General features: G+C 47.8%; 1 protein-coding gene across 1 annotated transcript; it reads left to right on the top strand.

Annotated features, from left to right (window-relative positions):
• The first annotated feature begins 7,777 nt into the window (after positions 1-7,777).
• Positions 7,778-22,211, top strand: LOC310680583 (BPI fold-containing family B member 3-like). The gene is made up of 16 exons (XM_083447436.1): positions 7,778-7,843; positions 8,956-9,080; positions 10,696-11,161; positions 11,286-11,390; positions 12,887-13,027; positions 13,124-13,187; positions 14,017-14,077; positions 15,218-15,312; positions 16,182-16,358; positions 17,124-17,177; positions 17,281-17,448; positions 18,139-18,206; positions 19,514-19,556; positions 20,441-20,504; positions 20,609-20,685; positions 21,896-22,211. The coding sequence occupies exons 2-16, from the start codon at positions 8,969-8,971 to the stop codon at positions 21,932-21,934; spliced, it is 1,734 nt and encodes a 577-aa protein (XP_083303562.1). The 5' UTR covers positions 7,778-7,843; positions 8,956-8,968; the 3' UTR covers positions 21,935-22,211.
• Positions 22,212-27,727: the final 5,516 nt, after the last annotated feature.

Genomic DNA, 27,727 nt, shown 5'->3' with positions numbered 1-27,727 from the left:
AACGTACTCAGAAACATCAGAAGAACATCTGCTGAATCAGGTTAATGGTCCATCTAGTTCAGGATCCTCTTCTCACAGTGGCCAACCAGATGAGTGTGGGGAACCCGCAAATGGGATTCAAACACAAGACCAACTCTCCCCTGCTGTAGTTTCCAGAAACTGGGATCCAGAAGCATTTCTGCCTCCGACTATGGAAGCAGAGCAGAGCCACCTTGGCTAGTAGCCATCAATTGTCCTCTCCTCCTCCATAACTTTGTCTCATCCTCTTTTAAAGCCATCCAGATTCGTAGCCATCACTGGGGGAGGGAGTTCCAAAGCTTAACGATGCATAAAATCAACAACATTTGGATCCCTTCCAATCGGGATTCAGGCCTCATCATGGGACTGAAACTGCCTTGGCCACACTGGTCGATGATCTCCGGTGGGCTAGGGACAAAGGTGAGAGCTGTTTCCTAGTTCTGCTGGATCTCTCAGCGGCTTTTGACACCATCAACCATAACATCCTTCTGGACCGTCTAGAGGGGCTGGGAGCTGGGGGCACCGTTATACAGTGGTTTCGCTCCTTCCTTCTGGGCCGTGTTCAGAAAGGGGGGGGGATGAGTGTTCAGACCCCTGGGCTCTCACTTGTGGGGGGCCTCAGGGTTCTGTCCTCTCCCCCATGCTTTTCAACATCTACATGCAGCCGATGGGCTGAGGTCTAGTGCCGAGGGCCTTCTGGCAGTTCCCTCACTGCGAGAAGCCAAGTTACAGGGAACCAGGCAGAGGGCCTTCTCGGTAGTGGCGCCCGCCCTGTGGAACGCCCTCCCACCAGATGTCAAAGAGAAGAACAACTACCAGACTTTTAGAAGACATCTGAAGGCAGCCCTCTTTAGGGAAGCTTTTAATGTTTAACAGACCACTGTATTTTAATACTCTGTTGGAAGCTGCCCAGAGTGGCTGGGGAAACCCAGCCAGATGGGCAGGGTATAAATAATAAATTCTATTTTATTCTATTCTATTCTAACACCACATCAAATCAACAAAAAACTAAAAACAGCTTAAAACATACCCCCACATCTTGGGTGGCTTTCTGTGATCAGGAGGAGTTTTTGCGGACAGTGAGCTAGGACCGCAATCCAAATTTGCCCCGCTCCTTCCCATTCTGCTGTTGAGCCGGCCCTCAGCTGGTGCCCTTAAAGGCTTCCTCTCTCTGAAAAGGTCTTTGCATACGTTTCGCCAGAAAGCTCTCACGGCATAACACAGAGAACTATCTCGTTGCTTCTTTGTCATGGAGAAGCCTTCTTTGAAAATTATGCAACTACTTTTTCAGTGGAGGAACGTACGAGAGACAACTTCTGCAACTCATTCGGGCACAGTTACGGTTACTGTCACAGTTCTTTTGTTTCCTTTGACTGATTTGCGCAGCTGTATTCTTGAAAATTAATAAAGACCTATATTATTATTATTTTTTAAAAAAATGAAGGACTCAAAAGAATGACGTTGAAAAGTTTTTTGCCCTTGGGAATATAGGGAAGCAGTGCCTAAAAAATCCAGAGGAACCATCCTTAAACCTTCCCACCAGTATATTTATTATTATTTATTTTATTTTTTAAAAAATCTGTATACCATCCTTCATCCTAAGATACAGGGCTGTTCACAACATAAAAATACAAAACGAGAACACAAAATACATAAGAAAGCAAAGACAAAGACCAAGTAATGACTCTTCTAGGGTGCAAGGCCAGGCTCAAGGGAGCAGAGGTGGACTCTTGGCTCTTTCTCCAGTTATTGCTCATTTATTCAGTTTTCAGTTGCTGCCTGCCTTCTCCCCTTTCACACCATTACCATGAACCCTCCCCATATTTTTTATTGTTTTAGGGCAAAATAAAGTCCAGAAACATATAGAGCCATTAAATAACTCATCCTTTTTCTGATAGTGTGCGTAAGCTACAGAGGAATAGAAATTGCTCCACCTGATAGTTGTTGTTGTTGCTGTTTAGTCGTGTCCGACTCTTCATGACCTCCTGGACCAGAGCACGCCAGGCACTCCTGTCTTCCACTGCCACCCGCAGTTTGGTCAAACTCATGTTCGTAGCTTCGAGAACACTGTCCAACCATCTCGTCCTCTGTCGTCCCCTTCTCCTTGTGCCCTCCATCTTTCCCCACATCAGGGTCTTTTCCAGGGAGTCTTCTCTTCTCCTGAGGTGGCCAAAGTCTTGGAGCCTCAGCTTCACGATCTGTCCTTCCAGTGAGCACTCAGGGCTGATTTCCTTCAGAATGGAGAGGTTTGATCTTCTCGCAGTCCATAGGACTCTCAAAAGTCTCCTCCAGCACTAGAATTCAAAAGCACTTACATAACTAGCAAGACCTTTTTCCAGCTCTGTGGAGCACCTTGACCCTGTGGACCTGGAAGCAGGCACTGTGACCCTTGGCACCATGGTGGTAGCTCACACGTGGAGGGAGATGCCAGCCTTTTCTCTAATGCCCTGCGGCACCACCAAGATGGACGGCCAGAGGACGGTATTTCAGCTGCAAGAAACCTGATAGTATTATCGCTTATTTATGGTCATCAAGGAGCAACACGGCCCGTCTACAAACCCTCACTCAGTGGAGATTATCGTAAGGGCTTCACCACCACAAATAACATAAATGCAAAAAGGAAACCAGGTGTCACCAAAATCATGCTTCCTGCCTGCACCCCTCACAAGCCACCTACATTCTTGCAAGGCGCTCAGACAGGGCTGTGTCTCATATATATGTTTATTCGGGTGTAAAAGGATCATTCGGAGTTGGATTTCCTCGGCTATGCAATTATGGGTCCAGCGGCTGTAAGGAGAAAATGAACTAATCCTTTGCAGTTAAGCGTAGTGATCGTAATAATAGCAATAATCTTTATTATTTCTACCTCAGCCATCTGTCTGGGTTGCCCCTGCCTCTCTGGGCAGCTTCCAACATGTATAAAAACATAAGAAAACATCAAACATTAAAAACCTCCCCACATAGGGCTGCCTTAGATTTAGAAGATATCTGAAGGCAGTCCTATGTGGGGAGGTTTTAGAAAAGGTTTTAGAAAAGTTGCGTAGCTCTTTATTTCTTTGACATCTGATGGGAGAGTGTTCCACAGGGAGGGTGACACCACCAAGAAGGCCCTGTAACATCACTTCTTGCAGTGAGGGAACCAGCAGAAGACTCTGGGAGGGTCCAGGCTGAATGATGGGGGTGGAGATGCTCCTTCAGGTATACTGGACCAAGGCCATTTAGGGTTTTAAAAGTCAACACCAACTCTTTGAATTGTGCTCAGAAACATACTGGGAGCCAATGTAGATCCTTTAGGACCAGTGTTATGTGGTCCCAATGCTGTGGATCTTCTTCAGCCCAGCTCCTTTGCACAGAGTTTCCCCTTTGCGAAGCCTTTGCCCAGGCCTCTGTCTCTTCAAAGTGGCTTTTCCAAACAGGAGCTGCTTCCCAGGAAGACCTTGGAAAGGTCACCACGGGGGAGAGACAGGACATTCCGCTTTTGCAACCAGGCGTCATTGCCTCCATCATCACACACGCCATGCCAGAGCTTGTAAGCAACCCGGTGACCTTTATCGCAGGACTGCTGACAGTGGCCTCCCCCTTCTTACGTGGATCTGGCTCCAATCCTGATGGGGATCAAAGGCCTAGATAACATGATACGGCCCTTGTCAGCAAACCATTGTGCGCCTCTCTCTCTCTCTCTCCTCCTCTGGCACCGAAACTCATGGAGCTTGCAGCGTCTCAGCTGGGACAATGGATGCCTTAATAAGCTCCTTGTCACCTGAGCAGAACATTGTGGCAGCAGCAGCAGCAAGGCTTGTTTGCCCGGAAAATCAGCTGTTCCTCTGAGCCTGAAAGCGATTGGGTACAAGCCAACGCTTTTGCGTATCAGCCCTGCTGCCCACCAGAAGCAGAACAAGGCCCTGCCGTTTCTGGGGTATAGGGACTGGGAAAGAGTAACCCTAAAGGGGAGCCAGAGAAAGGATTGAATGAATAAATGATTGATCCCCTTTCTATACTGCCCTTCCTCCCGTCAGAGTGCAGAGCGACAAACCACAGAGAAATGCAATCTAAAAATCGCATTTCTAAAATGAAAAATGCAAAGCAATGCCGGCTGCTGAAATTCCAGTAAACATGTGAAACATCTTTTTTTTTAAAAAAATTGAATCTTATATTTTATTAGAATTTTTTTTTTACAAACAAACACATAGACACGAAACAAATTTCATATTACCCTACCACCCTAAATTACAGACATTAAAACACCCTTGTGACTTCGCTCCACCGTCCCTCACCCTCCTAAATATTATATTATAACATTTCACGTTGCAATTTTTATCTAAATTTATAGTTCTTAACTCTTTTAACTATTTTTTTTTAACCAGCTTTACAAACATTAATCCAAACATATCAACATGTTAGTTTTTGAGCAGTACTTACTTGGACGTATAATCTTCAAACCATTTCCATTGTATTTTTATTTTCTGGTTTGATCGGTACCTTAATCCTGCTAGTTAATCTTGCTGATTCTATAAATTCAATTAGTTTATTCATCCGGTCATCCTTTGTGGGTATATATTTCCCTTTCCAGTTTTGTGCAAGGAGTAGAATAATAATTTTCCATCTTTACTCATTATACTCAGTAAATATGCCTCTAGTTTTTTCTCTAAAAAAAAACTAGAGAAAAACCATGTGAAACATCTATGTATTTATACATATATCCATTTTGCAGAGTAGGAAGGGAACATGAGGATCATCTAGCCCAACCCCTTGCAGTGCTGGAATCTTTTGCGCAACTCGGGACTCGAACCCACAACCTTAAGAGTCTCATGCTCTACTGACTGAGCTATCCCAGTATGTGTGTATCTATAACTTCTTTTAAAAAGGGCCTCCCCTCTTAGAACTCAGGATAGTTCAGTCGGAAGAGCACGAGACTCTTAATCTTAGGGTTGTGGGTTCGAAACCCATGTTGCTCAAAAGATTGCTGGGGTTTGGGCTAGATGAGCCTCGGGATGACCCATTTCAGCTCTACAGTTCTATCATTCCACAGGCCTTCAAACTGTCCCAGGGCTAGAAAAGAACAGCTCCCTAGTTTGTGTCGTTTGCTTGGCAGATGCAAAACTTCGAGCAGGGCACCGACCCACCTGCCCCCAAATTTCTATCTGAGGATGTGTCAGTGATGCACCCAGCCAGGTTCCCAAGGGCTCTGCGGTGCCCAAGAGAAGGCCAATGCCAGCCCTTCTGCATGAGGAAAAGTTAAAGGGACCCCTGACTATTAGGTCCAGTCGCGGCCGACTCTGGTGTTGCGGCACTCATCTCGTTTTATTGGCCGAGGGAGCCGGCGTACAGCTTCCTGGTCATGTGGCCAGCAGGACTAAGCCGCTTCTGGCGAACCAGAGCAGCGCACGGAAACACCGTTTACCTTCCCGCCGGAGCGGTACCTATTTATCTACTTGCACTTTGACGTGCTTTCGAACTGCTAGGTTGGCAGGAGCAGGGACTGAGCAACGGGAGCTCACCCTGTTGCGGGGATTCGAACCGCCGACCTTCTAATTGGCAAGTCCTAGGCTCTGTGGTTTAACCCACAGCGCCACCTGTGTCCCATTTCTGCATGAGTCTGCGTGGCAAAAGGGGAGGAAGCAAAGCGAGAGCTCCAAGGGGAAGGAACTGTGTGCCAGGAGGAGAAGGAGGCGGAGTTGGCCAACCTGAAAATTTGGGTTTCTCTCCATTTCTTGGCTTTCTAAATTCATAAACATAGGTTGTCTGCCGAAGGGCAGGGATCGTCTTATTACTTATTTTTGTCAGTTGCTCTGAGAGCCTTCTTTGGCTCAGCAAAGAGACAGAATTGCAGTAGCTCAGTGAGCCCAGTCCTGTGCCAAGCAGAGTGACTTCCACCAACAGACCTGCCTCTGGCGTTGCCACTGCTCCTTTTACTGGCCCTGATTTTCCTGGAATGCAGAAAAAGGAGAGGTGAAGCTGCTCCCTGCCTTGCAGATTCATCTCCCCGCCAGGAAAAGCTTCTGTTTAGTTTCTGCATGGCTGGTTGCTCTCAAAGGCGAAGGAACAGAGCTCCCTTTAAAAGGTTAAGAGGTATAATCAATAAAGCAGATTTATTGAGAGGCATGTTTTGTTTCCACATTTTGAATGACAATGCAAATGGTGATATTTTTTATTTCAATCTGACCACTGTACTATAGAGGGTCCCTGTCTCCCCCACCATTGCCCTTTCTTCCTTCACTTGCCATTTTTCACTTCACTCGATTTCTTTTTCCCTGGACAAGTGAGGTTGTTTGGCAAACCATAAGACGCACCTGACCATAAGACACACCTAGTTTTTAAAGGAGGAAAACAAGAAAAAAAATATTCTGAATGAAACCATGGATGTATGATTTTTGTGGTTCATGCTGTGGCCACAGACATGTGATTTGACGGTGAGTTTGGGGTAGTCCAATGCAAAAATTCTGAGAATCCATGTGGATCCGTGCTTTGTAACCACATTTTTGCGCCATTGTGGCCCCACACAACAGTGGGTGAGTGATTTTTTTGGTGCAGGCTGTAGCTATGGACATGCTATGTGATCTGATGGTGAATTTGGGGTGACCCTATGCAAAAATCCTGAGGATCCATGGGCTTTTACCTCCCCCCTCCTAGGCAGCCTCCTTTATCTCTAGTGTCCCTTATCTCTCTCCTGATCCCACTGATCAGCTGCTTCCTCTCAACACTCCCTTCCCTCTTGTTTGCCTTAGTCTCTTTTCCTTAGCTGGAGTAGTTTTTTGCTCCTCCTTTTCTTCTAATTTCTCTCCTCATTGATTTAGTCTTCCTGTCTCCTCTCCTTGCAGGTTTGCTGTCTTTACCTCCCCGCTCTCAGGCAGCCTCCTTTATTGCTAGCATCCCTTATCTCCCTCCCGATCGCTTGCAATCAGCGGCTTTGTTTCAACACCCACTTCCCTATTTCAAAAAAAAAAAAAAAAAAAAAAAAAGCTTGATCTGATTTTTGTCCCTGGGCAATTCGGCTCCAGGGACCACACATTCACTCTATTAGATGCACAGACATTTCCCCTTACTTTTAAAGAAGAAAAAAGTGCATCTTATGGAGTGAAAAATACGGTATATTTGGATCAGGGCAATAGCCCATGGAGTGCAGCCTCCTGTTTTCCCAGTGGTCAACCAGATCCCTGTCGGAAACCCGCAGACAGGATTCAAACACAAGATGGCTCTCCCCTCCTGTGGTTTCCAGCAACTCTCATTTGGAAGGACTACTGCCTCCAGCTGTTGAGGCAGAGCATAGCCATCCTGGCTAGCAGCTACTGATAATTCCTTTTGCTTAAGGCCACGGTGCATTACGGATCTCCGAGGGCTGTTGCGCAGAAAGCATGAAATCAATGCTTGACCCCATCCTGCATAAGCCCTGGTGCAAACAAGGCCATAATCCCTTAAGTATTGCGGTCAGCGTCTGATGCTAACTCTTGCTTCACCAACGCCTAGCATGGAACACCCAATCTTGGCTTTTCCCTAGGTAGGCAGGAATGATTGACTTGGCCCCTTGGGAATTGGCACCCCAGATTAACGCTGAACCAAATACACCTCCTTAGATGTTCGATACACATTGCTCAACGATTTACACAGCTTTTGAGATTTCTAAGGAAATGTTTGCATTGGACATAAATAGCAAACCACTTGCTATTTTACACCCGAGCAAATATCATGAGTTGTCCACAAACAATCCAGTTTTCCTCATTCCTGACACAGATATTAGATATATAAGGACCACATGCCGCGGGTCTGAAGCATCTTCCTCAGGCGGCAACAGGTGAGGAGCATCTTGGGACACCTCAAGCTGAGCAAGGTAAGAGATGAGACGCCTAGGTGTGCTTCTCCCAAAGTAACTGCCGAGTTTGATTTCACAGCTTGGAAAGGATCTTGCGAGCGCTGGTGCTCTCAGGCTGTGGTCAGTTCAGTTCCGTTCACATTTGGATGCGAATCTAACCCATTCACACATCTCAAAATGATACGGGAACTGAAACAGAGCTGTCTTTGAGATGGCCACTTTTGTGGCACAGTGCAAAAATTAGGGAACAGGGTGCAGAAGGATACCTATATTAGTGAAGAAAAGCGTACAAAATGCATTACGTTAAGGGAAATTGCTTGCAAAAATGTGTCTCTTGGGCAAAATGGCATACCAAAATGTGCATGGAGGAATGCACAATAGAATGCTAAAGAGTTATGAAAACTTCAAAAAATGGCAAAATGATGCAGGAATCTGCCAACTTAAGACTGAAAAAGAAGAAGAGAAAAACCGAGAGACTCCTAAACTGACAGATTTGTTGATCCTTACTCTTACATGGAATATGTCTCATTTAACTCAATGGGACTTGCTTCTGGGAGACATTTATGGAAGGTGGTCTGTCAAATTCATTTCATGAAGGTTGGGCTTAATACGTTGTTGAATTGTTAACCAAACGGAGTTTGGCTTTTGTGGGGAAAGCTTTTCCGGTGGGGAAAACACCGGATCCATTAGTCCTGCTCCAGTCGAGAGGCTGTAACTGAGCAGCAGAATACCTGTGGCTGCTTTGCATGCAGGATTCAACCCTTGGGGTCTCCAGCCATCCGGACTGGGGCAGACCTCGGGGGGGGGGGTGAGGATGGAGACGTGCTGTGTGTCAGAATTAGGCATCCCCAGTTAAGATGGCCCAAAGGTCCGGCTCACCATAAGGCAGGTTTGTACACAATAACAGCAGCTAGAAGCTACGATGGATTTGTGTGGGGACAGTCCCCAAGCCAGGGTTTTAAATTCAAATATTCTCAATGATAGAAATAGGTGGTTTCAGGCCTTAGAAAAATATCACAAGATATAATCGGTTGCACTTAGCAAGTCAATGCATAAAATGGTTTTCTTAAAAATGCACGGACAAATCTTCCTTCCTTCCTTCCTTTTGACAACCAGTAATATTTTCTTAGGTACCAGATCAAGATGCTAAAGGCTTGGACTGTCCTCCTCCTTTGCGGCCTCCTGCCCTCCACCCAAGCTCTTGCTGACGATGTCCTTTCGATGGCCCGGCTGCATAAGGATGTCCTGGAGAATGGTGAGCTCTGGAACTTTCCGATTTTTCTAAAATATGAAAATTCAGAGAAATGGCCAAGGGAACCACCCGACTCTTGAATGAGCATTTGCAGAGAAGCAGGAACTGGCAGCCTCCTCTTCAAAACAGGAGTGGCTACAATGGTCTTGGCGCTTGTGTGCCCAGGTGTGCCTCTGCAACGGGCTTCATCCCCTGATGGGCCAGCACAGCCACTGAGACCCTCAGATCTGCACAGGTGTTTCATAGGATTATAGAGCTGGAAGGGACACCAAGGGCCATCTAGTCCAACCCCCCTGCCAGGCAGAAATCAAAAGTGAACAGGATAACGCATGCTCAGCAGATGTGATGTGCGCCTCCCCAGGTTTATACAACCTCCATTTCTAAAATTAGGGGGACGGTCTCAATCCAGACAATTGCATTGCCCCCTCCCAGCAGTTTATTTATTCAGCAATTAAAATATTTATATACCACTACACAGGTGGTGCTGTGGGTTAAACCACAGAGCCTAGGACCTGCCGATCAGAAGGTCGGCGGTTCGAATCCCCGTGACGGGGTGAGCTCCTGTTGCTCGGTCCCTGCTCCTACCAACCTAGCTGTTTGAAAGCATGTCAAAGTGCAAGTAGATAAATAGGTACCGCTCCGGCAGGAAGGTAAACGGCGTTTCCGTGCGCTGCTCTGGTTTGCCAGAAGCGGCTTAGTCCTGCTGGCCACATGACCCAGAAGCTGTACGCCGGCTCCCTCGGCCAGTAAAGCGAGATGAGCGCCGCAACCCCAGAGTTGGCCAAGACTGGACCTAATGGTCAGGGGTCCCTTTACCTTTATTCAGTAAAAAAAATCAGGGTGGTTTACAACACCAGTGCATAAAACCATACAAATATTAAAATCAGAAATCAGCTCCCTATTGTCAGTTCCTGATACAGTGGTACCTCGGGTTAAGTACTTAATTCGTTCCGGAGGTCCGTTCTTAACCTGAAACTGTTCTTAATCTGAAGCACCACTTTAGCTAATGGGGCCTCCTGCTGCTGCCACACCACTGTGGTGCGATTTCTGTTCTCATCCTGAAGCAAAGTTCTTAACCCGAGGTACTATTTCTGGGTTAGCGGAGTCTGTAACCTGAAGCGTATGTAACCCGAGGTACCACTGTATGTGAATGGTAATTGTGATATGAAAGGAGATTGTGGGTCAACATCTGGAAGAACTTTCTAATGGTAAGAGCTGTTAGACAGTGGAACAGGCTCTCTTGGGAGGTGGTGGGCTCTGTTTCTTTGGAGGTTTTAAGCAGAGGCTGGGTCACCATGGGTCAGGGATTTGTTTGCTACGACTCCTGCGTTGCAGGGGGCTGAAGTAGAAGTCCGCTTGAGGGTCTCTTGCAACTCTATGAAATGTCCTTGCCTGGACTCATACAGTCGAAGGATCCAGGCAGTTTATTGCCTGGGACGTGGAAAGAGGCAGGCTTAATAAACCAGGTTCAGTCCACCCAACCTCTGGTGGAAAAGCATGCTAATGAGATAGTTGTTTGTTTTGTGTCCTTGTATAGAGTTGATGAGGACAATGTCAACGCTGACTTGTATTTCCTTGACTTCTGTCCCCTGTGCTCAATGCTGTCTCTTCCTTCCAGGCATCTCAGATACGCTGGCCAAAGGCAACCTGCTCCAGGGACTCTTGGGGCAAGCGCTTGGTGGAGACCTTCTAGGAGGGATCCTTGGAGGCCAAGGAGGTCCTCTCGGCTTGGTCGGAGGCTTGGCTGGAGGTGCCCTTGGAGGCCAAGGAGGAGGTCCTCTTGGCTTGGTAGGAGGCTTGGCTGGAGGTGCCCTTGGAGGCCAAGGAGGAGGTCCTCTCGGCTTGGTCGGAGGCTTGGCTGGTGGTGCCCTTGGAGGCCAAGGAGGAGGTCCTCTCGGCTTGGTCGGAGGCTTGGCTGGAGGTGCCCTTGGAGGCCAAGGAGGAGGTCCTCTCGGCTTGGTCGGAGGCTTGGCTGGAGGAGTTCTTGGAGGCCAAGGCGGAGGACCTCTTGGGATTGTCGGTGGTGCCCTAGGAGGCAAAGGAGGTCTCCTCGGTGGTGTCCTTGGACGTGAAGGTCTCCTTGGGTGAGTTATCTCTATTACTGAGAAAAACACAGGGGGTAGAACTCAACGTTTCCCCATGGCAAGATGTAGATGTTGCTTTGTGGATTTAGCTTCTGCTCCTGACTGCCTCTCCTTCACCCTCCAGCTTGAAGTTGGTGGACGTCGTCCTTCCCAAGGTCTCACTGAAATTCTTGAAAGGCGTTGGGGTCGGACTGAACATCTATACCAAAGTTGCTCTCAAGGGAGATACGTGAGTCGACTTCCATGGGACGTAGCAAGCGGGGAGAGAGATGCTCAGTGGCTGAGCACCTGCTATGTAGGCAGAAGAATCCAAGTTCAATCTCTAGCAGCATCTCTGGGTTGGGCTGAGAAACCCTGGAGAGCCACTGCCAGTCAGTGTAGGCAAAGCTGAGCTAGATGGACCAATGGCCATGACTCTGCATAAGGCAGCCTTCCATGTTCCTGTTGAGAAGGCCCAAGAATTTTCTCCTCTTATTCATCCTCCAAAAGTGTACGAGGATTTTTATTTCACCAGGAATTTCCCAGGTGTTCTCCTATCCTAGCCAGTTCAAGATAAAGTCTTTGATTATGATGATGATGATTATAAAAAAACCTTAAACAGCATTGAAGTATCCTGAAGATTTATTTGGGACACAATCTCCTTCATATCCATGGTTGGGTTGCTTGGGTTGGGTTGCATCTTAGTGTATTTTTGGTCTTTGTTGGAAGCCGCCCAGAGTGGCTGGGGAAACCCAGCCAGATGGGCGGGGTACAAATAATAAATTATTATTATATTATTATTATTATTGCTTGGGTTGGGGGATAGGCTTCCATGTACAGGTGGCAATCCTTCACTCAAAGCAGCTCCCTCATTCACTTCTATGGAATAAGCCAATGTACCTGCTCGTTCGCGGATTGGGTCCCCATCACTGAATGTGGATCACCATATCTACGAGTGATTCCATGAGCACATCTATGCACACACATATCTCTGGATCCAACTTCAATTCCACTTAAGTGCCCATGTGCACAGGGTCATAGACTCATAGACGTGTGGACTCACAGGGTCATCTAGTCCTGCTTCCTGGAACGCAGGAATCACAAGAGGTTGCTTCTTGATTTCCACAGGGGGACAAAGAGGGCACCCAACCTTTTCCACGTGAAAAGGAAATCTGCAGAGAGTAGCATCTGTGCAGGACTCACAGATAGTGTACAAGAGGGATCTGCAACACATTATTGTAGTTCTGGCCAGCCAGCCATGCCCTTTCCAGGATACTCCATCCCCCTTCCCTCAGTTCCCCAACCCTCCCCCCAGCTGTCAGTCATCATTCTATGGCCACTGAGCACAGTCATTCCTTCTTATTGGGCTGTTGGGAGCGGGCCTCCCCTAGCTTCAATTTGTATCTCTCTCTCTAAACCATTTGTGTACTTGGGTTCACCAAGCATTCATGGCTGGTGCCATTTCGGGTACTTAAAGACTAAGAACTGAGACCGCAGTTACACAGTGTAATGGGAGATAACTTCCAGTATCCATCTTTGTCAAAATAATAGATTTCAAAACTTGCTGGGGAAAACAAAACCACACCCAGAATAGGAGTCATAGGACCTGCAGGGCATTTTTGATATTTGTGCCCCAAGCAATGCCTGACAAAGAAGCCATTGCAATCTGAGTACCTGCAGAATACATTTTGAAACTGGACCTGGTTCGGTGATCGATCTCATCTCCACCTCTTCTCTGTCTTCCAGGCTTTTGGGTGGGCTGCTGAATCTTCTGGTGGAAGTGAACATCACAGCAAATGCACGTCTGGTCCAGGACAAGTCAGGCACTCCCATCCTAGTTGTGGAAAACTGCAAGACCAACCTGGGTAACATTCAGATCCTGTCTGGGTGAGTGACCAGAGGTCCTGAGGAACACAGCCACTGTGGCTACGAGCCACTGAAACACCTTAAAGACTCACGGTCCCCAATTATTTTCTTCCTTAGGTTCCTTCCACTCAACTTGGACAGGGTCTTGACTAATCTCCTGAGCAATGTCCTCCCTGGAGTGGTGAGTCTTCTGAGAATTTGCCAGCTCAGTTGTCGATCACTTTCTTTGCATCATAGTTTTGCTGAATTTAGGAGAGGCATTGCTATTCAGAGTAGACTGCAGTGGATGAGATGGAGCAACAGACATAGTTAAGGCGGCTGTAAATACTGATACAAGGCAAAAGGATACCCTAGGAATTTTATTTGTTTATTATTTATTGCATTTATGCCCCACCTTCTTCTGCAAGAAGCTCAAGGTGGCACACAGGGTTCTCCTCTTCTTCGTTGAATCCCAGCAACCCTGTGAGGTTGGCTAGGCTGAGAGGCAGTGACTGGCCCAAGGTCGCACCCAGTGAGCTTCATGGTTGAGCAGGAATTCGAACCCTGGTCTCTCAGGTCCTAGTCCGACACTCTAACCACTACACCACACTGGCTCTCACTGGCTCCACACTTGAAGTGGAGACTGCCAATAGGGGGAACCTTTGGCTCTCCGGCTGTTCTTGAACCACAACTCCCATCATCCTCGACCATTGCCCATATTTCTAGGACTGATGGGAGCTGTAGTTCAGTAGAAGCTGGAGGCCAAAGGTTCCGTACCTCAGAGTTAGAGTTTTACCATTCTGGCAATCAGGATGAGCAATAGCTGCTACAAGTAAAAGGTTCACCCCTTGTTGTCCTTGTTGTCTGCCATTGCATCTCTGGGATGCCACCAGAATAAGCAGATGAGAATTTCTTTCTTGCAAGTGGCCGGCATGCTGCACAGGGAGATTTATTTTTCAGATAACACAACAAAGGATGTGGGGACCATTCAGTTCTGTGGCTTTACTCCTGCTCCTTTCCCTTTGTTGCAGCTGTGTCCAGTTGTAGATCTTGTGCTGAATATTGTGAACACCCTTCTTGGCACGGTCAACAGTAAGTTTTCCATGACCTCCACCTTCCCCATCTCCTTTGGATCATCAACTAGCGTATATAATGTTGCACAACTTGCTGTCTCCCCACTTTGAAGTGTCAGAGCGCCCCACCACCACTGCTGCTTCCCCCAGGAACAAACGGCAGTTGGGGTTTTCTGCAATTTGGGTTTGCTGAGATTCAGCGCTATAAAGCAGGTTTTCGCAGGGCAAGTGCTGGGGCAAACAAACAAACAAAACAAACGCTTGGACGCAGAGCTTTAAAGCGAGGACCTGTGCTTAGAAATGAGGCACAAAACAAGACAGGATGATGATCCCTTAATGTACAGGGTTGTTGCATTGTTGGCTGAGACATTGCTTGCGAAAGGGTTTGAGCCGTCTAAAAGCACAAGTGAAATGCTTAGCTATGTGTTGTGTAAAGTCCCACCTCGTTTTGTTGTTGTTGTTTAGTCGTGTCCGACTCTTCGTGACCCCCTGGACCAGAGCACGCCAGGCCCTCCTGTCTTCCACTGCCTCCTGCAGTTTGGTCAAACTCATGCTGGTAGCTTCGAGAACACTGTCCCACCATCTTGTCCTCCGTCGTCCCCTTCTCCTTGTGCCCTCCATCTTTCCCAACACCAGGGTCTTTTCCAGGGAGTCTTCTCTTCTCATGAGGTGGCCAAAGTCTTGGAGCCTCAGCTTCAGGATCTGTCCTTCCAGTGAGCACTCAGGGCTGATTTCCTTCAGAATGGAGAGGTTTGATCTTCTTGCAGTCCACGGGACTCTCAAGAGTCTCCTCCAGCACCATAATTCAAAAGCATCAGCCTTCTTTATGGTCCAGCTCTCATTTCCATACATCACTACTGGGAAAACCAGAGCTTTAACTATACTTGTTGGCAAGGTGATGTCTCTGCTTTTTAAGATGCTGTCTAGGTTTGTCATTGCTTTTCTACAAAGTCTAGTATCTTGCTTCATTTAAAGATTTTCAGAGACTTTGAAACTAAAGATTTCATTTTGTACTTGTTATGGTTTGAAGGAATTCTACAAAGATTGTCTATTGCATATGTACATGGTCATTGTGTGCCTAGACATTGCCGACGTTCTCTTTGCAACACAGGGGTTTGTTTGGTTACTTACGCCTTACTCTTTTTTATTTCCTCCACAGGCGTCTGCCCATTCGGTACGCTGGGAAAACTACATTACACCCTGGCTGGCCTGCCGTGGTTCAGCGATGAACAACAAATCGTGCTGAATCTGAATGTAAGGAACCTTTATCGATCGATCGATTGATTAATTGCATTTATATCCCACCTCTTCCTCCAAGCCGCTCAAGGTGGCCTACATGCTTCTCCTCCTCCCAATTTGAGTCTCAGAACAACAACCCTGTGAGGTAGGCTAGGCTGAGAGAGAGAGAAGCTGAGAATAACAACAGCTAGCTATCAACCCATGTAGGAGCTCAGAGAACTTAATATAGCTGATGTGAAAGCCTTCACATTAAGCCATTGCCCATTTCGGTGTCAATTAAACAATTCCAGGCATAGGCAAACTCGGCCCCCCAGATCTTCTGGGACTACAACTCCCATCATCCCTGACCACTGGTCCTCTTAGCTAGGGATGATGGGAGTTGTAGTCCCAAAACATCTGGAGGGACGAGCATCATTCATTACATACTGATATGATGCTTTGCAGGGTTAAAGAAAGAGAAAAATGGTGTAAAAAGTATAAAGATAGAGGTAATCTACGTTAGACACAACAACCAAGAAAGAATAAAAATTTTGAGATCTTAGAACAAAGGAAGTAAGTCAATATGTGTATATGTATGTAATGACTAGATTAGAAGGATGATATGGCTTTATTTGTAGATGTGTGTTTTTTGTTTTTTGTGTTTTTGTGCTCTTTTTTCTCTTGTGTTTTGTTTTCTTGTTTGTACTGTTTTATTTTGGATTCAATGTTTGTAATTTTTGTTGTAATTTTGCACTGAAAATAAATTATACATTTTTTTTTTAAAAAAACCCAACATCTGGAGGGCCGAGTTTGCCTATGCCTGAATTATACTTAACAGACGTCCAGTTCTGTGGGTCCCCAAATGTCTCTGAACCTCTGATTTTTTTCTTTTATGTTTCTTCCAGGTCTTAGTGCTTGATAATGAAGGCAACTCCATCAAGCTTCCCCCAAGCAAGCTGCCATCTCTTCCTCCAGCTGGGGACCACACTTCCCAGTTGCTTCTCTCTGGCGACCTCATTTCCTCCTTGCTGCAGCTGGTAATGAAGAACGGGCAGCTCAACGTAGACATCACTGACCAAGCGGTGAGTTGCCTGGCCCGGAAATGATAGTCCTTGAAGAGTCTGCCGAGGATAATAATAACAATAATTTCTTTATACCCCACCTATCTGTCTGGGCTTCCCCAGCCACTCTGGGCGTCTCCCAACAAAATACTAAAATACCGTAATACATCAAACATTAAGAGCTTCCCTAAACAGGGCTGCCTTCAGATGGCTCTCTAAAAGTCTGGCAGTTGTTCTTCTCTTTGACATCTGGTGGGAGGGCACCACCACCAAGAAGGCCCTGTTATGTACTGAGTTGAATAGGATCCAAAAGGCAGCAGTCTGATTGGTCCTAGAAGGTTTGATCTTCTTGCAGTCCATGGGACTCTCAAGTGTCTCCTCCAGCACCAGAATTCAAAAGCATCCATTCTTTGGCGATCAGCCTTCTTTATGGTCCAGCTCTCACTTCCATAGATCACTACTGGGAAAACCAGAGCTTTAACTAGACGGACCTTTGTTGGCAAGGTGATGTCTCTGCTTTTTAAGATGCTGTCTAGGTTGGTCATCGCTTTTCTCCCAAGAAGCAGGCGTCTTTTAATTTCGTGACACAAACATATATACCCATTAATTCTCAGGCTCAGTTTTGCACCTGTAAATTGGGAACAACCCCTCTCCCCGTCTTTCTTTGTTTTGAGAGGATGAACATGAAGGAAATCACCACGTCAGGCTGAAGGGGAAAAGATTAGGGTGGCACTTAGAAGACATTCCCCTTTTAAAATTCTTTGCATCCATCTTGCTTTCCCCCAGCTCCGTGGAGCCGTCCCACTGACAACATCTGCACTTCAATCTGTGCTACCTCAGGTAAGGAAATCCTACTGGGCATCTCACTTTTTGGGTGGGTGTGTCAAGTGATTTGCCCCTGTGCCCTGAGTGCGAATCATTCTCCCTGTCCCATTTTTTACAGCTGTCCCGGCTGCTGCCAACAAGCCTGCCCCTGGTGGTCAAGATCCGGATCAGCGACCTTCCGGGAGTGTCTTTGCAAAACGGGAAGCTCACGGTGACCCTCGCTGCTGCCGTTGACGTTTTCGCCCTCGCAGACTCCGGCCCTGAGCTTCTCTTTGGGTTGAATGCTGTAAGTAATGGGCTGGGGTGAATGGTGCATAGCTTGAAACTCCAACGCCTGCCCTGCCCTGGGTATCTAGCCGATGCAGTTGAAAATTCGTAAGAACATCAGAACAGCTTTGCCGGATCAGGCCGGTGACCTGTCTAGTCCAGCATCCTGTTCTCACAGTGGCTGACCAGATGCCTGCGGGAAATTCGCAAGCAGGATTCGAACGCAAAACCCCTCTCCCTTCCTGTGGTTTCCAGCAACTGATATTCAGAAGCATTGTGGAGGCAAAGGTGGTAGTCATTGCTAGCACTCTTGGCTCAATATTTCTTTTCAAAGAACCTTTGCTTGGGTGTCAGTAATCCCATCCCACCCCCAATTGTCTCTGTGTTGGGTTTATTTATTTATTTTAAATGACACTTAGGTGTCCTTGAAAGCCACCAGGATTCCTCTTTCTAGGTGTGGCAGTTCCTCTTAGCCGAAAGGAAGGAGGGCACGCAACGCCATGCATGCTATGACAAAGAGCCCTTCCCTGACCTCAGTGGGGCATAGAAGTTGGGAACAGAACAGAGCAGAATCGTAGAATCATAGAAGGGACCTGACTCTAGTCATCTAGTCCAACCCCCTGCAATGCAGGAATCTCAACCCAAAGCTGGTTTTGCAAAAGCGAAAGGAAAGGGGCCAGTCTCTTACCCAGTCATCTTGCATTTACAGCAAATCGACTTGAGTGGATCTGTCCGCATTTCAGGAGCAAAATTGGCCGTCTCCTTATCTCTTGACAAGTAAGTGGATCTTGATGCTCTAGATCAGGGGTCAGCAAACTTTCTCAGCAGGGGGCCGGTCCACTGTCCCTCAGACCTTGTGGGGGGGCGGACTATATATCTCTATCATCTATCTATCTATCTATCTATCTATCATCTATCTATCTATCATCTATATCTATCTATCATCTATCTATCTATCTATCTATCATCTATCTATCTATCTATCATCTATCTATCTATCATCTATCTATCATCTATATCTATCTATCTATCTATCTATCTATCTATCTATCTATCTATCTCTATCTATCTATCTATCTATCTATCTATCTATCTATCATCTATCTAATCATCTATCTATCATCTATCTATCTATCAATCTATCATCTATCTATCTATATCTATATATCTATATCTATATCTATCTATCTATCTATCTATCTATCATCTATCTATCTATCTATCTATCATCTATCTATCTATCTATCTATCTATCTATCTATCTATCTATCTATCATCTATCTATCTATACGAATTCCTATGCCCCACAAATAACCCAGAGATGCATTTTAAATAAAAGCACACATTCTACTCATGTTAAAAAACGCTGATTCCTGGACCATCCACCAGCCGGATTTAGGTGTTTGGGCCGGATCCAGCCCCCGGGCCTTAGTTTGCCTACCCATGCTCTAGATCCCTAGGTTATGGTGCAGAATAACAAACGGCATTTGGACAGGACTGGAGTTAAGGTGGTGTCGGTGGTTCTTCCACACAGGGACACTGAGCCGAGGGTGGGGGGGGGGCACCAAAATAGTAGTAGTAGTAGTAGTAGCAAAACCTATATTTATATGGGTACCTACTGAGAAGATCCATTAAAAAGCAACTGTACCAAAAGGAATTGTTGTGAAAATAAGAAATGTTTAGGGGGCTCATCAAATTTTGTCCTTGCTTGGGGCCACATTACCAAAATCTGTCCCTGATTTGGAGAAAGTGGTTCCCAAAGTGGGTGATGCTGCCCCCTGGAGGGCAGTGAGATTACCTAGGGGTTGCTAAGAGGTAAGGGGGGCAGGGGGGGACCAGAGGTGTAGTCCATGATTCTCGATTCTGCACTGTGTTTATAGTCCCCTTTCTTCCTGATCTTTTCTCGGCCATGATCTGGAAGCTCTCCCCCAACATGATGTCCTCTACATGTCTTGGACTACAGTTCCCATCAGTCCCAACCAGTTGTAGTCCAAGATGACTAGGGGCCATCAGATGGTGGAGGACTTCTCTGGGCCAGATGTGCAGCCTAGCACCCAATGCTTTCCTTTCCTTTCCCTTCACAGCGTCAGCCTCAACGTCTCGTCTTCCCAGATCGGCTCCTTTGATGTAAGACTCCCTTCCACCCAATACTGCAGTGGACCCCTTGGAGAAGGTTTTGAGGGAGCAGGGCGGGGTGGAGTGGGGAGAAGAAGTCCTGTCCCATGAGCAGAACTCCCAAGGTCTCTGCATCTCACCTGGAACTTGAAAGAGAAAGAGATGGCTGAACCCGTCCACGATTGGGGCTTTCTGGTGGAGCAGAGGTGGAGACGGCATCTGGGGCAGCCACACAAACCCTTGGGTGCTTGAGCTACAAAGGGTGAAGTCCCATCATAGAATTGTGAAGTTGGAAGGGTCCTCCAGGGTCATCCAGTCCAACCCCCTGCAATGCGGGAATCTCAGCCAGAGAATCCCTGGCAGATGGATGGCCACCCAACCTCTGCTTAGGAACCTCCAATGAAGGGGAGCTCATCACCTCCTGAAGAAGTCATACAGTCATACCTCAGGTTACTGACGCTTTGGGTTGTGCGATTTCAGGTTGTGCACCTCGCCGAACCCAAAAGTACCAGAACTGGTTACTTCTGGGTTTCGGCACTTTCGCATGTGCAGAAGCACTAAATCACTCTTTGCGCATGTGCAGAAGCGCCAAATCGCAACCCTCGTATGGGCAGATGCGGCGCTGCGGGTTGCGAACGTGCTTCCCGCACGGATCACGTTCTCAACCCGAGCGCCCACTGTACTGCCAGAAAGTTCTTCCTAATGTTTAGCTGGGAAATATTTGAAGTAAGCAACCCAACAGGTCACATCTCCATAGCTGTCAGCTTTTCCCTTTTCTTGCGAGGAATCCTATTCGGAATAAGGGAATTTCCCTTAAGAAAAGGGAAACGTTGACAGCTATGCACATCTCTTTCTCTCACCAACTGATGATGCAGAAGTTTCACTTTCTCTTGCAGGTTGCCGTACTCAAAACCTGGATCACAAACCTTCTCAGAATTGGGTACCTGCCTGTGATCAACGGTAAAAGAGCCGTATTTGTAGCAATAGGCGTTCCATTTCAGCATTGCCTTTGGGATGCAAAACCCATTCTGCATGTCTAGCGTTGTTTCTTGGTTTTCTTCCAGGTGCCCTGGAGATAGGAATCCCGCTCCCTAACCTCTTCAACCTGAACTTCGCCGCTGGGGATGTCAACATTGTTGATGTAAGATCTCAGCTGCTCATTTCTTGAAAACCGGGCTTTCACGTGGGCTGAGCACCACCTTGAACAAATCTGTAACATGTTCCACGCTGCACCTGAGAACCCGCAACTTAGTGGGTTGTATTCAGTGCTAAAGGACCCCTGACCATTAGGTCCAGTCGTGGCCGACTCTGGGGTTGTGGCGCTCATCTCGCTTTACTGGCCGAGGGAGCCGGCGTACAGCTTCTGGGTCATGTGGCCAGCATGACTAAGCCGCTTCTGGCGAACCAGAGCAGCGCACGGAAATGCCGTTTACCTTCCCGCCGGAGCGGTACCTATTTATCCACTTGCACTAACGTGCCTTCGAACTGCTAGGTTGGCAGGAGCAGGGACCGAGCAACGGGAGCTCACCCCATTGCAGGGATTCGAACCACCGACCTTCTGATCGGCAAGCCCTAGGCTCTGTGGTTTAACTCACAGCACCACCCGCGTCCCTCGGTGCTACTTCTGACTCAAAGTAAACTCCGTTGAGGCTAATGGATGTGAAGTTCATTAATTTCAATGGGGTTTACTCTAACTAGGGCTCAGTTTAAAACGGTCCAGTGATTGACACATGACCTGCATGTCAGGTGAGCAAGAGGGGCAGAGGAAAGCATCCTTTCTACTTCTGGAGAGAGGAGAGTGGGCGGCTTATGATGTAAGGAGCTTCGTATTTCTTTATTTGATGAGGCTGACAGATGTGATAGTAGGACGAGAAATGTAACAGACAGGAGACAAAGAAAACCAAAGGGATTTCAGATTCAGGAGCAAAGCATGCTTTTAATTCAATCAGGACAGATCTACCCCTTCCAGTGTTTCTGTTTCTCATTTCTCCTGTCTTAAATCCAGTTCTCCATAGTTCCACAGCAGGTTATCTTAAAATTGATTACTTAATTAATGAATTGTATGCCTTTCACTGTTGCTTTCTCTAAATACCGCCATTTGTAATGGAATTCTGACTAATACATACATATTGGTATGCTATGTTTGAGAACATATGCCTTTTTCGCACACTTTCCTCCAATATATACAGTTTCTGTTATTTTGCTGGAGAACTGCACCACGAAACTGGGGCATGTGCAAATTTAGCAGGCTGGCCATGTGTTGGGCTCACGTAGTGATTGGAGATGTTCCAGTTTCTCATGGAAATGCAGCCAGGTTTCTTCCGTAACTGTGATGCTTTTCTTTTCGGCAGAATGCATTGGTGGCAAGCGTGACTCCAAAACTCCTCTAGAGTAGACGTATCCACACAGCTGCAGAAATGAGCTCTGAGGCAGAAGTCTCCTCCTCGCTCCTTGCTGTTCCCGGTGACATCTTGGCCCAGGAATCTGACTGCAGAAGAGTCCTCTCTCATCCCTCTTCATCGTCTCCTTGAGCTGCAGAGCTGCCTTTAGAATGACCTCAGCTATGTTTCCTCTAGTTCTGGCTTGGCAAGAACTCTGGGCTGCTTGTGTACTGTCGGGGGGCTTCTTGACTTCCTCACTCAGTAAAAATATGTCACTTTCTCAGCATTTATAGCCTGTCTGTGTTTTTCTTCCACTTTCAATACACTTTGAAGACCTTTTCATCTCTCCTCCCAGCTACAGTTTTAGCCAAACCATCCCTCCTCACCTGTAGGCCCCTAAAATATTAGTAAAGGGAGACATGGGGCCACTGCTATTTCTCCACATTAATTTTATTCCATAAAACTTATATACCACTTGATTATAGAAAAACAACAACACCCTAACAGCACTCAAAGTGGTTTACAAAGCAGAGGTGCTTCAAAGAGCACTTTTGCAAAGGGCTTCAACCCCCACGCATCAGCAAAAGAGCTAGGATTGAATCCTGCTGGGCGCAGTGGGCACAGCTAATTCAGGATCAAACCCTGTCCTCCTGCCCATCAGCTGGCATCACCAGCGATGTGATGTGGTGTAGTGGTTAGAGTATTGGACTACTAGGACCTGGAAACCATCACAGTACACAGCCATTATGGGTGGTAGCCATTGATGGCTTCCATTTTAAAGCCGTCCAAATTAGTGGCCTTCTCCATTTTCTTCAGCCTCAAACTTCCAACATTTGCTTTGTTCAGTGAAAGGGCAATTTTGTGAACGCGATGCCAGGGTCTTTAATATTCACTTCTGCTTGCACAACCAACTTGTCCTAGTGTGGTGCAGCGCTGAGTCAAACAAAGTAGGAATCTCCAAAGGGACCAGTTTCTGCGTGGAATTTATTTGGGTGGCAATACCTGGTCCCTGGAAGAAACTCATCCCAGGGTGCCTTCACCTCCCCTGTGATTTGCTCCATGGTCTTGTTGTGAACAAAAATCTGCCCCTTTCCCCCTTATGGGGTATCCAAGAGCCCATATAGAGTCCTTAAGTAGGTTCCCTATTGGTAGGAGAAAATAAAAGAGGCCAACCAGAGAATATTGAGAAGCAAAGCAGCTAGTAAGCCTGATCTTTATTGATCTGTTGCAACAGGGTGCTCCCCTCACACGCAGGAAAGGAGGAGGACCCCAGAACAAAGGTGTGCCTGCCCTTATATAGAAATTTTAAATTCCCTGCCCTGGAGCTCCAGACCACCCCTCCATGCATCATACATACATCACATAAGGGGTGTAACCCAAGCCCCCCCCCAACATCATACCTACATCACAGAAAAGGCGGTCTACAGCAGAAATCTGAGTGTGTTGTTTATCTGGTTTATCTCGTCTGTCAGGTTACCTGTTAATGCTCACTTGATTGGATACCCTGGGAGCCTGGCCGGTCTTTTATAATGATAAATACTTAGTTCCTGAGCCAGGTCACAGGCTCACCCTATTCAAACACAGACAGACATACCCTTAAGACAGGATTTGTGAAGGAAAAGACAATGGGGAGGCTTTTCCATTTTCCTTTGACCTTGCAGAGAAAACATTTGGTCAGTTTGGGAATCAAAAATGGTTTCAGGTCGGTCTTCCTGTGCTGATCTATGTACGTGCTTGGTTGGTACACTTATGGACATTTATTATATATCTAAGACTTTAAAATTCTTATCACAGTCTCCCCCAGTGCACAGCCATTTAGGTCACCTAGGAATTTGCCTCTCTTTGTCCTGACTCCAGTCTATGTGCAGATAACTGAAGTCACCTATTACTTGCTCCCTTGGATGCCTCCTGGATTCAGGGCAAATGAAAGACAGTACATCTTCACACAACAGATAGTTAATCTATGGAACTCACTGCCACAGGAGACAGTCATGGCCACCAAGGCAGATGCCTTTAAAACTGGAATGGAGAAATTAACGGAGGAGGACAGGGCTATTGATGGCTACTGGGCAGGATGGCTCTGCTGTGCCTCCACAGTCAGAGGCAGTGATGCTTCTGAATGCCAGCAGCTGGAAACCACAGGAGGGGAGAGTTGGTCTTGTGCTTGGACCCTGCTTGTGGGTTTCCCATGAGGGGCATCTGGCTGGCTACTTGTGCTGGGCCCGGAGGTAACCCAAGTAGGATGGTCCAGGTCCAGTCCCAAATTCAGTCCCAAATCCACGAGGAGTGAGTTCAGCAGGGCCAAGGCAGGACATGAGGTGGATAACCAGGCAAGGTCAGGCACAGGATCACAGGCCAGTGGCGTAGCGTGGGGGGTGCAGGGGGTGCCGGCCACACCGGGCACAACATCTGAGGGGGGGGGGCGCTCGCACTCGCAGCTCTCTGCCCCTACCTGGCTCCACGGGTTAGGGGGCGCAAATTACTTGCCTTGCCCCGGGTGCTGACAACCCACGGTACACCACTGTCACAGGCAGGTTCTGGCAAACAGCAATGTTGCTCCCGCAACCTGGGGCGGGGTCCAGCAGCCTTTTATCTCTGTCGGGGTGGTCCTGATCCCCTGGTGACTCACCTCCCTGTGTCACCCGAAGGCGAGCACTCCTCCTGTGAGTCCTCAGGTCTCTCCTTCTCTCAGACCTCAGTCTCTGCAGCTCGGGAGATGTTGGTGGGTTACCAGACCCAGGGGCCTCCTCAGCCTCCCCTGGCCCAACCGGTAGTGGAGCAGCTGTAAGTGATGGCCCAGCTGAAGGCAACAAGGTCATCCCCGCATCTGGAGCCAGGGCAGGCTCAGGCCCCTGACTCGGCCCAGCTGGTGCTTGTTGCTTCCCTTTCGACCACATCAGTGAGGCTGAGAGGGCGGTCTTGTTGTGTGAGCATCTCAGGACCTCCGGGGACACTGCCCAGGCTTGTGCCCCGGTGTGCTGGGCCAGGGGGCAACCCGAGTAATGCGGTCCAGGTCTGGTCCCGAATCCAAGGGTTCCATGAGGAATCAGTTAAACAGGGCAAGGCAGGACACGAGGCAGGAAACCAGGCGAGGTCAGGCACAGGATCTGGCAAACAGCAATGTTGCCAGGTTATGGCAAACAGCAATGGTGCTCCCACAAGCTGGGGCGGGGTCCAACAGCCTTTTATCTCTGTCGGGGGTGGTCCTGATCCTCCGGCGATTCACCTCCATAGCTGTAAACCATCCCTTATTTGGTGGGACAGTCCCTTATCCCAGCGCCATGTCCCGCTGCTGTCCCTTATTGATGATGTCCCTTAAATTTCCCGGGTTTCAAAGGAAGCAGCTCCTCTCCCTCACTCCCTGCCGGCCAATAGGAGTCTAAGAACGACTGGGGGGTGGAGCTTGCATGCCTTGTGTCAATCAAATCGGCCGCATTGCCTGGGGACTTGCCTTTGCTCAGCGCTTCCTAGCGGAGAGGTGACGGTGGTTTTCCTTGCTGCATCCCCTTTGCCGGGTTGCTGCGCTGTGGGAACCACCGCTTGAGGCTTTGTTTGGCTGCTGGCTGGGATTTCTGCCTTTGGCTCGGAGGGGCTCAGAAGTTGAACATACCTGTGCTTGGAAAATCCCTTATTTTGGCTGCTGATCCCTTATTTTCGAGGCTGCTGGTCCCTTACTTTCAAATCTGTAAGTTGACAGCTATGCTCACCTCCCTGTCTTGCCCAATGGAGAGCCCTCCTCCTGCAAGTACTCAGGGTTCTTCTTCTCTCAGACCTCAGTCTCTGCAGCTTGGGAGACGTTGGTGGGTTACTAGACCCAGGGGCCTCCTCAGCCTCCCCTGACCCAACCGGTAGTGGAGCAGTTGTAAGTGATGGCCCAGCTGGAGGCAACGAGGTCATCCCCGCATCTGGAGCCAGGGCAGGCTCAGGCCCCAGACTCGGCCCGCTGGTGCTTGTTGCAGGGGAACCTGTGCAGACTGGGACTCTTCAGAATCAGGTCCCAGACTTGGTTCAGGTGATGCCTGAGGCAAAGGATCCCGTGTGGACTGGGACTCCTCTGGTTCCGAGTCTGAGCCCAAGTCCCAGGCCACCACACCACTGTGAGAACAGGGTGCTGGACTAGATGGGCCACTGGTCTCATCCAGTAGGTACTTCTAATGTTCATTCTCCATCTCAGAATCCCCTTAGGCATTTTGGTCAGGAGGATAAAAATATGATAACACGGTGTTAATGGTGATGTGATTATAGCCTGTCTTGTCTCGGTGTCCTGTGGGCCCCTGGTCCATTTCAATGTGCTTTCTCTTGGAATTAAAGTCAGTATTCACCAGCCTCTCCCACAGATCTTCTTACGTGGAGAAAAGGAGCTGATGAGCTTTGAAAATGCTTTTTGTTTGGGAAGGTAATTCCGCTCTCCCCTCGCAACCCCTGTTGTGTAACCCTCATTTGATCAGGGAACTAATTGCTGGGTTTTATCTCGCCAGGGTATTAACTGTTCATTTCGCCAGGACAAGGATATCATTATGGTCTGGTGGCAGTTTGCAGCTGACGCTAATCTCAGCATGTCTCTGAGAATGGTCTTTGCAGGGACTGGAACCCAAAGCTATCAAAACAGGGCGTCAGCTTTATCAGCGCTGGGCTACAGACTTGAGATCCTCTCAGGCTAATCTTCAGGAAAAGGCCACTCAGGTTCAAGGACAGGAAATCCCTGAAATGGGACACCCAGGGTGGACATCACAGTCGGGGGACAGGGAGGAGATTTTCAGCTCTGAGTCTAGTTCTTCTTTATATTAGGATCATAGCTGTCAATTTACAGATTTGAAAATAAGGGACCAGCAGCCTCGAAAATAAGGGATCAGCAGCCAAAATAAGGGATCAACGATTACTTTGATAAAATACATATTTTGTTGCGTGCAAATGGCTTCAGGTACCTATTAGGTCCATAAATTACCATATAGCATATATTCAACACAAAAAAACAGCAACAATTTGTTGTTGACAAAGGACAGCTGGACCTAGAAAGGGCCCCATTACCTTCAGTAGCTTATTTAAGGGACATCATCAATAAGGGACAGCAGCGGGACATGGCGCTGGGATAAGGGACTGTCCCGCCAAATAAGGGACGCTTGACAGCTATGATTAGGATTCATCCATATTATTTAATATTTTTCAACAATTGCTCTCTGCTCATCCTATATATCATTTCTCACTCCCCTTATTTCTGAGCAGAAGAGACAGCCATTCAAAGAGTCCGTTGCCTCATGAGGAGAGCACATTTGAGGCTTAGCAGTCATAAGAACATAAGGAGAACTGGCTGTGGATCAGGCCCATGGCCCATCTGGTCCAGCACCCTGCTCTCACAGGGGCCAAGCAGATGCCTGTGGGAAACCCGCAAGAAGGATTTGAACACAGGAGCAGTTGTCTCCCCGCCTGCGGCTTCCAGCAGCTGAGATTTAGAAGTATTTCTGCCTCCAGTGGTGGAGACAGAGCAGAACCATCCTGGCTTGTAGCCAGGGATCACATTCATCCAGTGCTTTACCAACTGCACTGGCTCCCGGTGGAGTACAGGGTCAGGTTTAAGGTGCTGGTTTTGACCTTTAAAGCCCTATACGGCCTAGGACCCTCGTACCTACGGGACCGCCTCTCCTGGTATGCCCCGCGGAGGACCTTAAGGTCCACAAATGACAACACTTTGGAGGTCCTGAGTCGCATGGTGGTTAGATTGGTCTCAACCAGGGCCAGGGCCTTTTCAGTACTGGCCCCGACTTGGTGGAATGCTCTGTCACAAGAGACCAGGGCCCTGCAGGA

This window comes from Podarcis tiliguerta (genome assembly GCF_965153285.1).
Source record: "Podarcis tiliguerta genome assembly, chromosome: 6".
Lineage (NCBI taxonomy): Eukaryota > Metazoa > Chordata > Lepidosauria > Squamata > Lacertidae > Podarcis > Podarcis tiliguerta.
The sequence above is the reverse complement of the archived record's forward strand: the minus strand, read 5'-3'. Positions and strand labels throughout refer to the sequence as shown.